The sequence below is a fragment of the Mus pahari genome, chromosome 15 (assembly GCF_900095145.1).
Source record: "Mus pahari chromosome 15, PAHARI_EIJ_v1.1, whole genome shotgun sequence".
Taxonomy (NCBI): Eukaryota; Metazoa; Chordata; class Mammalia; order Rodentia; family Muridae; genus Mus; species Mus pahari.
Genome location: NC_034604.1, coordinates 41,539,981 through 41,555,127, shown reverse-complemented (window position 1 = coordinate 41,555,127; position 15,147 = coordinate 41,539,981). Strand labels below are relative to the sequence as shown.

The window sequence follows — 15,147 nt, the reverse complement described above, 5'->3', positions numbered from 1 at the left end:
CTGAGAAGGGAGAGTTGAGAGTGCTGCTAATGAGGAAGACTGATTGTCCTCTCTTGCAGCCTGTGGTCACCAGCTGAGGAACCTGAGAGGGTCTACACAATGACTGTCCGGCCTATATCCATCTGTTGCTTGAGAGAATATTTTGCCCAAACACTAACACTTATCCAAGAGAAAGAAGTTTGACTTAAAAGTGTACATATATAAAATATATTCTATATATGGCCATATATGCATTAATGAATGTTTGTATGTACGTATGTATGCATGCATGCATGCATGTATAAGGAACAGAAGCCAGGCATGATGTACTATACCTAAATACAACTTGGGAAGCTGAGGCAAGAGGATTGCCATAAGTTCAAGGCCAGCCTGAGCTATAGAATAAGACCCTGTTGAAAACAAACAAATGCACACACACATAAACACACACACACACACACACATACACACGGAGGGGGAGGGGAGGGGAGAGGTGAATCTAGCAGTGAATCTATGCATACTATCTCCTAGTCAGGAACACTAAATGGCAGGGTGCTGATGACCTCTCCAGACTCTGTGACTATGGCATCGTAGACCCAGCGGCGGTTGCAGCGGCACTCCGGCCCACACTTGTTGGAGTTGCACTTGGGGCACGGGTAGAAGCATCCCAGGCAGTTCTTCTCCAGGCAGTCACACAGGTCCACGTCGTTACAGATCAGCCTGCCGCTTTTGTCGTACTTCTTCATCACCCTGCAAAAAAAACGGAGACGCAGTGAGCGAGCTAGCCTGCTGTCCTCCTCGTGTGAGGAAAGGATGCACGGTGTGTCACGTGCATGGACCCACTCTCAGCGAATGGCATCCCAGAGAGAGTCCTCTGTGTGAAGCCGCAGTGGGAGCCTGGCATGGCCATCTAGGGAGTGCAGCCAGGACTCTCAGTGTGGCTGAGAACAACTTGGTTGTCCAGCATTTCTGGAGCACCTGGCTCCAGATGCACTGGGACAGCTGGCTGATGCTTCCTGCTAACACAGTTCTACACTTCCCTCTAACATGTCAGCATGTTGATGGTATTTTCTTGTTGGGGAGGGGGTTCCTGCAAACACCGTAACCAGCAGAACGTCATGAGGCAAGAGGGGAGTCTGACTCAACACAGCTCAGGAGTCAGTGTTGGTTCAAACTTCTAGAATCTGACACTAGACAGTTTATTTTAGATGTATTTAAGTAAATAACAATTTCAGGGGATAAAAGTTTCCCAGTATAACATAATCTCATGTGCACAATAAAGCTTAAGGCATAATTACAACAAAATTCTTTTCAAAGCACATTACCAATTCCATGAAGATGGATTCTACTGCCTGTGCCTGGGTTTGGAGGGGGCTCTAGCGTGGTCTCTGTCATACAGGCAGTACAACGGTCACGAGGCTCTAAGCCATCCCCAGTCCTGTTTGTAAGGGTGGGAAGAGGTGTAGCCTGGCCGTACAGAATCGTTCCTGCCTGTGGGAACAGGAGTCAGGTATGGCCTGGCCATAAAGATAGTGAAGAGGTCACCAGGCTATTAACCCACATCCACTCTCAGAATTCTGGATGGAAACCAGGGATTACAGCCCTTCCATTGTGGAGAGAACCCTGCACGTTTGACATTCTTGGTTTCCCTAGAGCTTAGCCGTGAGTGCAGGGGCTTCATGCCCTTCACATTTTTTTTTTCTACTGATTTTGTATTCCTCCTCCTTCTTAAAAGCACTCTAGCAAAAAACTACGACCTTTCTTAATGACTCAAGATGAGGCCTGTCAGTTACTATACCATAATCATTAAAGGGGGAGGGATTATTGGCAAAGGTTCCAGGTACCGTCTCTTCTCTTTCGTTTCTTTAGGACTATGTTACCCCGCAGTGTGGATGGAGACAGAGGCAGGAGTCTGCACTGTAAGAACCCACTGAAGACTACGTATTCAGTGCCAGAGGGGCTGCATCACAGTCTTTTTTGTTTTGTTTTTGTTTTTCTGTTTTTCAAGACAGGGTTTCTCTGTGTAGCCCTGGCTCTCCTGGAACTCACACTATAGCCCAGGCTGGCCTCAAACTCAGAAATCCACCTGCCTCTGCCTCCCAAGTGCTGGGATTAAAGGCGTGCGCCATCACTGCCCGTCGAATCCGCACCACAGTCTTTAGACCCCCATGCTTTCTCTGTCCAACTCTACAACAGCCCCATGAGTGAAAGGACTTTTACAAGAACTTTACCACACACTCAAAAAAACAAAACAAAACAAAGCACTTCTGTTAAATCCTTCAAAAACAGATCTGCTCATAAGCCTTGGGAGTAGCTTGTATCACTTATCACCGTGACTCCAAAGGCTAACACTGTACTCTGAGGTCACAGTGGGGACTTCTGCAACCTTTGTGCCCAACTACAACCCCTCCTCTCCTCCTGATCAGTTGAAGTAACACATTTCCTTCCTTTCCTCCTTTCCTAGAAAAGTAAGGAAGGGCGAGGAACTGCCTCTGTTTTAAGGGCGATTCCACTAGGCTCCTCCCAGCGACCTAGCAACAGCTGAGGTCATCACTGTTCTGCGCCGGGGGTTGGCTGTGCCTAAAAGGACGGACAGTTAGTTGCTCCATCCTCTCCCCCTCTCTGTCCTCTATGAGACCCTCTTTTCTGACCTCATGGCTCTGCCCTGCCTGGCTCTACCCCTCCTCTGGGCCCTCATGCCTCTCCTTTACCCAGTAAACCCCCTTTATATCAGATCTGTTGCATGGTGTAATTACTCCGGGGTGTACCTTGGCACTTACTTCATAACAGCCTTGTAATCAGGCATTATCAGAAATACCTTCTTATTAAGACATTTTTAACATATTTGAATTTATCAAACTTTTCCTTATGGTTTACTTTATATTGATATATATGATTATATATATGAATTTTAAAAGTATATATATGTTTTTTAATATGCATAAATGGGACTGGAGAGAAAGCTCAGTGGCTAATTAAGAGCGCATACTGTTCTTCCACAGGACTTGACTTCAGTCCCCAGCATACACCTAGGATGGCTCACAATTATCTGTAACTCTAGTTTCAGGGGGATCTGAAACTCTATGGGCACTTGCATTCATACATTCACAGAATTAAAAACAATACATATTAATCATTTTTGTTTTGTTGTTTTAAAAAATACAAATATTTTATTGTACTGTCATTTTTCCTTAATGAGAATTCACTAAGATTTTATTTTAAAAGCAATTATATAAGATCAGCACAACTATATACCATATTTTATGCATAAAAACGAGGGAGGGGGAAATTATAATTGGGATTTGCAGTATGAGAAAAAAATCTATTTTAACAGACTCTCGTGCTGGGACTAAAGGCACACGCCACCACTATCCAGCACTTTTCCCTCTTTGCTTCTGTGTAGCCCTGGCTACACAGAAACTTGCTCTGTTGCCAAGGCTGGCCTTGAACTCAGAGATCTGCCTGCCTCTGCCTCCTGAGTACTGAGATCAAAGGTATCGCCCAGCTGAGGAAAGAATCTATTTTCAATCAAAGAAAATTTAAAAAATACCATCTTAGCAATGGTTTATGTCATCACCTTTGAAATATCTGAAAATCTCAAAATTTCAAAATGAGTGCTTAGCTTTCACTCCTCCTGTTTCATATAAATCATTTAAAGTGTGTGTGTGTGTGTGTGTGTGTGTGTGTGTGTGTGTGTGTGTGTGTGTGTGTGTAGACCCCCTCCCCAAAGCCAGAAAATGGTGCCAGGTTCCCTGAATTCCCTGAATTTACAGGCAGTTATGAGCTGCCCAAGCTGGGTGCTAGGTACCATCTCAGATGCTCTGAAAGAGCAGGAGGAGCTCCCCTCTGCTGAGCCATTCTTCCTTCCAGCTCCCTACCTTGTAATTTCTTTCCTCGCCCAGCTGAAGTTGGATGCTAGGGCCTTGTGCACACAGGCAAGTGCTCCATCTCTGAGCTACATCTCCAGGTATTTTATATCCCAGTGCATTAGCAGTGGTTTTAGTTAGGTACCCACCCAATATCCCAAATCCATTCCTACAATTATATGGTTTTCCTTTTAATGACACTTCTTTGTTATAATTAGTCAACTCTTCTACTAAAAACATTGTTTTAGTAGTACAAAACCCTGTTTTAAAAGGTGATTTTTAATTTGACATTTAGATACATCCCCAACCCCACCCCACCACTACCCCCAGTTTTCCTAAGTAACCCAAGCAGTCTTTGAACTTGGGATCTTTCTGCCTCAGCACTCAAGTGCTGGCATTCCATGAATGTGCTACCACACCCTGCTCTCAGCCCATTTCTCTAAGGATGCTAACATCCAGACCTATGGGGTAGTGTACTATAGAAGAAAACTGAAAGCACAGAGATGTAACCTTCAGTCACTTTGCTTTAAAAATCAAGGAGAACTCGTGCAATCTGTCCATTGCATAATTTATTCCATCAATGAAATACATGAAAGTCTTACTTGTACTTCACAGAAAAGTATTCATTCATCTTCGACATCCGCGCTTTCTTTTTCTGCTGCCTTGTCTCGGGGTTAAAATCTGCCACCTGAGGTCCAGGGTTTTGAAATGCCAAGCACTTTAGCTGCCGTTCTATCTGTTGCTATGAAATGGACAAAGTGTTTTAGTAGTTGTGTTCATTCTTTCATAATCGACTGCCTCTGACACTTCAAAATAGTGATTTCTCTAATCAGGCTATTCTTTCTAAAGATGGAGTATATATATATAAAGGGCATGAAACAAAAATGTGGAAAAGCATCAAGAGGGAACAAAACACTTGCTTACCTGTGAGTCACCAGCCAACCTTGCAAACCCGACAAGGTCAACTCCAGCTTTTCTTGGGCATAGGACAGAGCAGTAATGGTACTCCCCCACCACTGAAGAAACCCATTTACTAGGTGTGATTTGAATGGGCTTGGCCGAGAGAGTGGCACTATTAGGAGGTGTGGCCTTGGAGTAGGTATGGGTGGTGTGGGCTTAACACCCTCATCCTAGCTGCCTGGAAGTTAAGTCTTCCTTAACTAGCATCCTTCAGATGAACATGTAGAAATCTCTGCTTTTGCACCATGCCTGCTTGGAGGCTGCCATGCTCCCACCATTGATGATAATGGACTAAACCTCTGAACCTGTAAGCCAGCCCCAATTAAATGTTGTCCGTATAATGTTGCCTTGGTCATGCTGTCTGTTCACAGCAGTAAAACCCTAAGACATGATGTCAAAACTACAAGAAGTCACAACACGCACCATCCTCCCAATTCAGGCTTATGAAATGGGTCTCAGAACCATGTCCTGCCCAGAGCTGCACATACCATCAGGTGGCAACAGAGATAGTGGCACCGAGAGTTTCCTCTCAATCAAAGCCAGATTTGAGCAAGAGAAAGCTTGCTAGGACAACTTCCTGGAGCGTTAGGGGAGATTTTCAAAAGTCTTTGTTTAGGGGATGTTTGTAATTACAAACAAAATGGGGCCTGATTGTGAAGAAACCAGATACTTCAACCAGCATGGTAACTCGGGACTGGGGAGAGCACAGTGGTTAGAGCCCTGGCTGCTCTTGCAGAGAATGGGGTTCTATTCCCAGCACCCACATGGTGGCTCAAAGTCATCTGTTACTCCAGTTTTAAGGGTCCCTATAGCCTCCTCTAGCCTTTGCAGGTACCAGGCACGTGTACATGAGATACAGACACATACACACCCAGTCAAACATTGATCTACACATAAAAATTTAAAAAGATGCCTTTTTATTTTTGCTATCATTGCTTCTTTCTTTGAGACATGTCCCACACTACAGTAGGCTAGCCTAGAATTCACTGTGTAGCCAAGGCTGGCCTTGAACTTGTGGCAATCCTGCTTCAGCACCTCAAGTGCTGAGGCTATATGTGTATGCTACAGCCAGCGTGAGGACATTCCCTAAGCATGTAATATACATATCATAGGAAAAGACACATTCTTCTGAAAGATTTTAGAAGAACATACTGTGGGTAGCCTGAATGTTCACAGGCTAGATTCCACTGGAAACTCAATTCCTAAAAACAAAAGGGACACTTCCAATGCAATAAGCTTTTTTATTTCGTAGCGAGTTTAATAGTAGTCCCGGTGCCTATCTAGAATAATATCAGCATTTCTGTAAAGTTTCATTATGATGGGGGTACATTAGTTTGTTTTCCAGACTTACGCTATGCAGCAGCTCTACACTTGGGTATAGTTATGGAAAGCGTAAAACCCAGCTCTCTCTCAATTCCTGTTCACTATCGTCGTATCAAGAAACCAGGAATGAACCCAACAGATGAGCCTGCTGGGGTTCCTGGTTCTACTCATTGTAAATTAGGTAAACTGCATACATTCCTCTCTGAGCCTTAGCAGCTTGGTTTTTGTTTGTTTGTTTGTTTTTGTTTTTGTTTTGTTTTGTTCTGTTTTGTTAAATAGGGCTAATAGTATCTTGTGATAAGACTTGGGTGAATCACCCCACACAAAGTATTTAGAACAGAATGCAGATCTGTTAACTAAATAGAGACAATCTGACTAGATTCTTTTCACGTACTCTATTGTGAGGCCGAGACCTAGTGTTACACAGAAGCTGGGCTAAGACAGAGGGAAAGGGAAACTTGTCAGACAATCCCAACAGCTGGAGAGCCAAGTTCTTTCTTGGGAAGCCCCGACCACCTGACCTTCGGTCATGTCCACAAACACCACAGACATCCCATGTTAGAAACTCCTCGAATCACAGAATCGTTAAATCTGTGTGCTATACCAGTTGCTTCTGTCCAATCTGACTGCTTTTCTCTGGAAACATGTGGTTAGTGCGCTCCTCTTGAGTGGAGTTGTTCTTCTGTGATGGTTCAGTCATTTTGGCAACTAGAAAAAAAAATGGAAAGAAGTGAAGCACAACAATGTCACACATATGGCACCAGTATGTCACCCTAAGCTGCCTCTTGATCTCTGTCCTCCTGCCTCTTCCTCCCCTCAACTGTTCTAAGGACACTTTTCTCTCCCAGGTGGCATCTTTTACCAACCTTAGGATCAGAGATGGCTCTGGAGTGGGTGAAGCTACAGAGCACCCCCTTGTTTAAAAAGAGGGTGAATAATTCACGCCTCTCTCTTTGCACTGACTCTCTGGGGGTGGGGGAGGGGAAAGCAAGATCTGCAAACACAATCCATCCCCAGTAATTGTGAATTATCCTCTTCTGTTCTACATGCGAGGATGGGACTTGAATTTTGATCAAGGGCACTACCAAATGCAAGCTCCCTTGGTACATACAGAGAAAGGTGTTTGCAAACTCAGAGCTCGCTGCCCTTCACACATCCCACCGCCCAGCACCCCTAAGTACCCCAACTTTCCCAGTACTTTCCAGTCGCATATCCTACCCATTAAGAACTCTTTCACCTTTTGCTTCAACTGAGTTCAAACTGAGTTCTAGTTGTTGCTGGGATGTTTGTTTGTTTGTTTGTTTGTTTGTGATATCCTTAAACAGTCTTTCTTGCATATTTAAAAACTGCCTCTATGCCTGTCAACGGATGAATGGTTAATGTGGTGTACATATACACAATAGAGTATTATCAGCCCCAAGGAAAAATAAAACATTTGTCACTCACATAGAAACGGGTGAAACTGAAGAACCCAGAAAGGCAAATATCCCAAGTTCTCTTATAGATAAGAGGAGGAGAAGGAGGAGGAGGAGGAGGAGGAGGAAGGTGAAGCCAGGACTTGATATGGATGAGAGGATATCAAGATAAGGGAAGAGAGTCAGAGGAGAGACAGTAGAGAAGCAAAGAAAAGGGCAGAAGAGTTAATTATGTAAGTATCTAAAGAAACCCAACAGTGAAGCCTATTCATTTTACTGTTAAAATATGATTATAATCTATGTAATTATAAAAATTCTCTGTTCCCAATCCCACTTTAGGACATTACAAAGAAATATCAGAGAGAAAATGAGATATATTTTTCCCTATCCAGTCTGGTCAGCTCCCCTTAGACCTAACCCCCATACTTGCTTTCCATCCGCGTTCATTGAACACATTCTATGTTTACATCCCTATATTAGATTCCGCACTGCTTCTGTCCCACATCCCTGGCATGACCAGGGAAGGACCCTCCCAGCTGTCTCTAACAAGATGCCCAGGCTCACCTGAACACACAGCACAGGAGCCAAAGCCACCTGCCTTCTCTGCTGCTCTGACTGCTGGTACATCTCTCACTTAACTGAAGCTTTGCACTTTGAGCCCTGGGTCCTCTCCAGCCCAAAATGTTTTCCTAGTTCACTAAGATTCTTTTCTCTTGGGAGCACTATTTAGTGCTTCCTCAAGAGAATGTCCAAATGAAATCCCAAACCCTCTATTTTCTTTATAACAAATACCCTTCTTAAAGGAAATTTAAAAAAGAAAGAAAGAAAGAAAGAAAGAAAGAGAGAGAGAGAGAGAGAGAGAGAGAGAGAGAGAGAGAGAGAGAGAGAGATGTCTCCATAGGTGAGAGCTTTTCCTGAAGCACTATGGGATTCAAAATGTCCAGGGATAATTAATTTCTTAGGAACATTCTTTACTTATGAAATATAAGTCTCCATAAATACTTTGGGGGGGGCAAAGTTGCTCTTTTGTGTTCCTATTTTCATTTTTGTTGTTGTGATAAAATACTCTAACAGAAGCAACTTAGGGGAGAAGGCTTCTTTTCTTTTTTCTTTTTTTTTTTTTAATATCACAGGTTCCGGTTAGATACTCGCAGGGAAATCAGTTGCAGGAGCTTGAGATGTTGTATCCCCAATTAAAAAAGAAAGCGAACGGGAATTACACGTGTTTGTACTCATTTTGCTTTCTTCTTTCACAGTTCAGAATCCCTTGCCTATGGAATGGTGACACCCATAGTGGACAGCCTTCTCACCTCAGTGAACACAATCAAGATAATCCTCCACAAATATGCTCACAAGCCAACTTGATCTAGGTTTTTCTCACTTACATTCTCTTACCAGGTGATACTAGAGGGTGTCAAGATAATGATTAAAACTAGTCATTACATGCTTCAGATAAATAAAAATGGAATTATAATATAATTTCACCAGCCACTAAATTGTTAATGGATATCATTATGAGCCCCAAACATATGTTTCATGAAAGTACTAAAATGGTCAGAATTCACTTTTTCCCCCTTGTTTGATTTTCCTAAGGTAGAAGTTCCTAACCAGGTAGTACAGGGTGGTCTTTGAAACAAATAAGTAAAATGTGCATATTTATTTCCACTAACTGAAACTCTAGCTGAAACTCTGCCTGCCAATGTAGTTCCCGACACACATACAAGCAGTAAGAGCCTTTCCCAAGAACCCGCTGTCACCATTCCCACCATCATGGTTACACAAATTAAAAGTTCCCATCTTAGCATTGTCCCAGCTACGGAGGAAGCTCATTTCCAAGAAGAAGGCTAGACACCCAGAAAATCTTGAGTTATTATATTTGGTTAAAAGCACACGAAATCAGTTTAACCCACACTGCTCATGCCAGATTAATCATAAAAGATCTAAAACACGAGCCAAGTCAAAGAAAGGACTCGTCTAGACGCCTAACGTACTCCTGAAGCCGATCCAGCCTTAGAGCCATCAGAGGATGGTGTGGTCTCAGTACAGGAACAAGAACAGGTTTGCCAGAGTGGAGATCACCTGCTTCCTTTAGCTCCTTGGGCAAAGCAGCTGACGGTCTACTGCAGAGAATACTGTCTTCCTGCAGGGTACACGGTGCCTCTACATCCTGGTCTGAGTTCTTTCATTCAACGTAAACAGAAAGCTGGAGTCGCTCTAGAGGCAAGCTTGTTTGAACACTCATTTTCTTTCTCTAAGTCGGTTCAGTTTTGTTTGCTTGCTTGCTTGCTTGCTCAAGACAGGTTCTCACTAGGTAGCTCTGGCTTACCTAGGCTGACCTTGAACTCACAGATACATCTGACTAACTCTGCCTCCCTAGCACTGAGCTCAAAGACATGTGCTACCAGGGCCAGTTTTTAAATGGTTATTTTGGTTAGGTCTTTATCTTTGAAGTCCGCTTACACTTCACTTTACCCATGGGAAGCCAAAGCTCGAAAAACAGCCAGTGGTCAGTAATATTCTGTGAATAGCCAGGTGTGGTGCACATGCCTTAAATACGAGCCCTCAGAGGTAGGTAGATCTCTACGAGTTCAAGGCTAACCTAGTGAACACTTGAGTTCTAGTCTAGATACCATAGTAATGCCTGTCTAAAACAGATACACACACATACACACATACACACACACACACACACACACACACACACACACACAATGAATCCTGTGTTTACTGAACTGGTTACATGCTAAGCACGTCCCTTCTACTATCATTCCACATAAAGTCCTTCATTGAAACTACACTACACTGCCAGGCAGTGGTGGCACACACCTTTAGTCTCAGCACTTGGGAGGCAGAGGCAGGTGGATTTCTGAGTTCGATGCCAGCCTGATCTACAGAGTTCCAGGACTGCCAGGACTACCCAGAAAAACCCTGTCTCGAAAAATCAAAAACAAAACAAACAAAAATTTCACTACACTTTGAGTACATTTTTTTTCTATATTGGAAGAGAATAAACTGAGACTCTGAAAGATCAGTTAGATTACAAAGTAACTAGTGGCTTCTGTGAATGTGGAACTTATATTTGGTCCTCAAGTCTCTACCCCTTTCGGGATATTACATTGCACCTGTCACCATCTGTACTGAGGAATCGGCTGAAGGATGGAGAGTGATATGCACCAGCCACACAGATTGCTTAGAGAAGCCTGGAAAGAAACTGGAAGGTCACACTGAGGTCACTTGAGTCCACCTCCTTCCAGGTAGAGGGTACAAGAGGAAGGGACTCTTGTCTTAAGCACATGGGCCAGAGGTATATTATATATTTATATGTAAAATGTATATAATAAATATATATTATAAGCATATATGTATAAATATACGTATAATTAAATAAATATACCTAATTGTAATAAAATATTGAATTTATAGTTCAGTCCGTTACAATCAATTTTACCCATTTAAATTATCTTTTTTAAAAAGCTGCATTAGAATGCTACTACTGTATTTCTCTAGCACTGGTCACCATTTCTTCCGTTGAGCATCAGATGACGTAGTGGCTCATTTGTGAGTCAGGATGGCTAAATTATCGACGGAGGATAAGCAGTGTTTGCTTTTAAACCCTGACACGTTTCACACTCTGTCGAAGCCTCGGGACCTCTATCACCGAGGAAAAGAGACCAAGTCAGACCTCCGTCTTGCACAGGCCAAGCGAGCTTCAGACAAAACAAGCCACACTTTAAACCCAGGGCTCTTTAGGGTCCCTTGGTGTATCAGTTACTTTTCGTTGTTCCTGGGTTGGAACACCCTGAGAAAAGCGACTGCAAGGCGGAAGGGCTTATTTTTTTGCTTACAGTTCAAAGGGATACGGTCCACCATAGCAGGAACGTAAGTCAGTAGGAACCGGAGACAGCTGATCGCCCGTCTCCAAAGCCAGGAAGCAGAGAAAGACGACAGGAAGTGGGGCTAGGTCGTAAAACCTCAAGGCCCACCCCCACTGACCCACTTCCTCCCACAAGGCCCGGTCAACTACAGGGTCCACACCCTTCCCTACAGCCCCGAGGAGATGCGAGGTGTGTAAGCTTCACACACACACACACACACACACACACACACACACACACACACACACACACACGAGCCTACGGGGACGTTTTACAGCAACCCAACCTGGCATGTGTAGCTGGTTTTATGAAAGCTGATCGTGTCTTGTATAAGAAAGAATGAGCCACTTCCTCCCACAAGGCCCGGTCAACTACAGGGTCCACACCCTTCCCTACAGTCCCGAGGTGGGGATGTGGGTGTAAGCTTCACACACACACACACACACACACACACACACACACACACACACACACACACACACGAGCCTACGGGGACGTTTTACAGCAACCCAACCTGGCATGTGTAGCTGGTTTTATGAAAGCTGATCGTGTCTTGTATAAGAAAGAATGAGGATTGCTTCACTCTATCACTAATGCGCCTGCAAATCATTAAAGCAGGAAAAACGTTTGGCTTAAACTCGCCCCAGTCTCGGCCTCTGTTTTCACTCAGCATCAGATAAAGCCATTTTCTCAGAGATACTTCTTTGTAAGATTTCCCCCACATTCATACAAAAGAGGCAAACGACTCTTTCACCTCTTTCTGTCACTAGCCTTAGTTCCTGTACTTACTAAAAATAGCAGGCCACTCCAGGAATTGATGGGTATCTGGCTCCAATAAAGGCATTTTTGGAAAAGGCAGGGCAGGTGGTCAGTTATCTGACTCCCTTGCTGATACCTCTCTACTGAGGGAGCTGTATTCAAAGCCACAAAACTGCTTATCAAGCGCTCTCTCGCTCTCTCTCTCTCTCTCTTTAAAGAATAGCAAAAAGCATCCATTATCATATTCATAAGGACCAAAAATACCGAGCTTTATGGGCTTGCTGTGTTATGCCCATAATCTCAGGGTTTAAGAGTCTAAAGTAGGAAGTCTGTTTTGAGTTTAAAGCCATCCTACTACATAGTACATACTACATTGAAGTACTGCATAGTACAGTTAGTTCCTAACCAGCCTGGGCTACAGTGAGAAACCATCTCAAAGGAAAAAAAGGAAACAAAAAGAAAAAAAAAAGCACTAAGCTACACTGAACTAATAGTAACCTTTGAGCCTGTTGTTAAATAAGTAATGTCATGTGTTTAGAAACAACTGTGGAGATACTTTTTCCTACACACAGACAGACAGACAGACAGACAGACAGACAGACAGACACACACACACGAGAGAGAGAGAGAGAGAGAGAGAGAGAGAGAGAGAGAGAGAGAGAGAGAGAGAGAGAGAGATTCTATGGCTCAATATGAGAACACACCCATCTATTTAAAATTACTCAAAAATGTACTTAGTAAAGAATCTGGCAATCAAGAGAATAAAATACTTCTGCATACTTAACTGTGTTTACAGCATTCCTGCGTCTGATCCACACCCCACCCTCATCACCAAAGCATTGGTCTGGGTCAGTAACAGGTCACCAGCGGCACGGGCCTTATTTATGAAGTAGATTCCTTCATTCTGCACGCCGTGCGGAGCTCAGTGCAGTTTTAAGGCCCATGAAGGACAGACACCCATTTGCCATGCCCCACGGATAGGAGAAAAAGAGAACCACGCATCTCAGGACTTAAGCACGGACCCCAGCAGCCGTTCAGAGTTTATTCCTCAGTTTTCACTTTGTCTTGGGTCCTCACTGCAATAAAGGGACTCGGGTTGTCGTCCACTATTAACTGTAACACGTTAACTGGGCAGCTGCGTCAGCACACCGTGCCTGGCTCCTGTGTTCTCTCCTGCCTCTGATTTAACCCGAGTTGCTAGTAGAGCCCTGTTCAAATGACCTGCCAGACTGATTGCTCCAGCTCCTTTAGCAGTGTTTGCCAACAGAGCCAAGGAAGTAGTAATCTGTCGAGGGAAGCACACGTACCTTTCAGGAGGATGAAAAGATGATCAGGACACAGGAAAGAGACAGAAACTGGGTTCTTTTGTTCCCTTTGTTTTGCTAAGAAACCATAGAACCCTCAAGGGAAAAATTATAAAGTCTCCCAAGTGTTCCTACAATTTAATGCTTGTGTAATCATGGCTCAGGAGGAGGAAAGGTGTGTGTGTGGGGGGGGGAGGGGACATGGAGGGAATTGGGAGGAGGGGGAAGCACTAGATGTAAATGTCCCTTCAGTCTCTCAGTGCAGGTCAGTTCTAAAGTCTTACAAGTGAAATGATGATATTATAGCATCTTCTCTCCCAACTTCGATTCAAAACAAGTAGATCTTGGTTCTAGAGCCAAGTGTTTAAGTGGCTTCAAGTGTTTAATATTAACATATAATTACTCCTTGGCTATTTTATACCCCCCCTCTCTCCCTCTCCCTCTCCCTTCCCCCTCTCTCTGTCTAAATACTGCAGTATATACATACTTCTAATGAAAAAAAATTGTCCCATGTTTATGACTGTGTCTAAAAGATTCATTAATCCCTAAATTCCCACCCTTTAAACACTGTCTTCTGCCACCAGGACCCCAGTATTATGTTGTGAGCCACTAAAACCACTTCCCTAGCAGCTGGAACCCAGCCCTGTTCATTTATGAATTAGGGTAAAACCCACCATCTCATTCCTAATTACTTTTACTGCAAGGAAAGAAAACAAAAGTATTGGCTCTTTGAGCTTGTAGTCATCTGGCAATGGTGTAAAACCTTAAGCTGGTTCCAGAATGAGCTGTATTTGACCTGAGCTTTCTATTAGCACAGCGACACACTCCCAAGTAACGTGAGCAAAATCAGAGGCACGTTCTACTTTGCGAGTTAAGGCCTGATGAAACTAGATTTTTCCAGAGTCAGTCCCGCCCCAAAGCACGGCCTTTGGCTAAGTGTGGCTTCATTCTTGTATAGTCAGCAGCAGGTCTGCTTTGCCGATCTTACGAGAGGACGCAAAATCCAGGGAAAAGTCAAACGTGATTGGCTGAGGTCAAAAGCAGCGAAGTATTTCAGACTGGGAGGTTCCTTGTCACACTTCACACACTGGCTGGGGACAGAAAGTAAACGGGATGTGAAAGAAATCCGTGAAAACTGAAGAACCACGCGAGTGATCAACTTCCTCCAGTGACTCTCCACAGCCCACCAACTAAGGAGAGAAGGTGTTAAAACACATTTGCCTGTGAAGGACATTTCACATGGAAATCACTGACCTAGCACTGTTTCCCCCAAAGATCGCAATCTGATTTTCAGAGTGTTGTGTTTTTTAAGTACATCATTAACTTCGTGCATCTAGAATCCATTATCCTTCCATATAACTTTAACTAAGTAGATACATTTCTCATTGGGTTTCCTCAGGCGTGTCAGTCAGCTGAATATAATCCAAAACTGTCTTTTCAAATGAAGGATTCACATTTTAAAACTCTCCTTGATTTTCTTATTAATTCCCAGAGAGCAAAAACCTTAATGCTTATGAATTATACTAATTTATTATACCAGCTTATAACTATCTCTCTATTAATTTTTGACATGTGCTATACTTAAAACAACTTCAACCTATTGTTTCTAGTTGGAAAACACTGAAGTACATACACAGGAGAATGGGTAATTAAACTATGGTACAGC

General features: G+C 43.4%; 1 protein-coding gene across 1 annotated transcript; it reads right to left on the bottom strand.

The window, feature by feature from the left end:
* Positions 1-506: 506 nt before the first annotated feature.
* Positions 507-13,504, bottom strand: Arl14epl (ADP ribosylation factor like GTPase 14 effector protein like). Its single transcript, XM_021215128.2, has 4 exons — positions 13,485-13,504; positions 6,733-6,836; positions 4,448-4,587; positions 507-729 (listed from the first exon to the last, which is right to left on the bottom strand). The coding sequence occupies exons 2-4, from the start codon at positions 6,826-6,828 to the stop codon at positions 507-509; spliced, it is 459 nt and encodes a 152-aa protein (XP_021070787.1). The 5' UTR covers positions 6,829-6,836; positions 13,485-13,504.
* Positions 13,505-15,147: the final 1,643 nt, after the last annotated feature.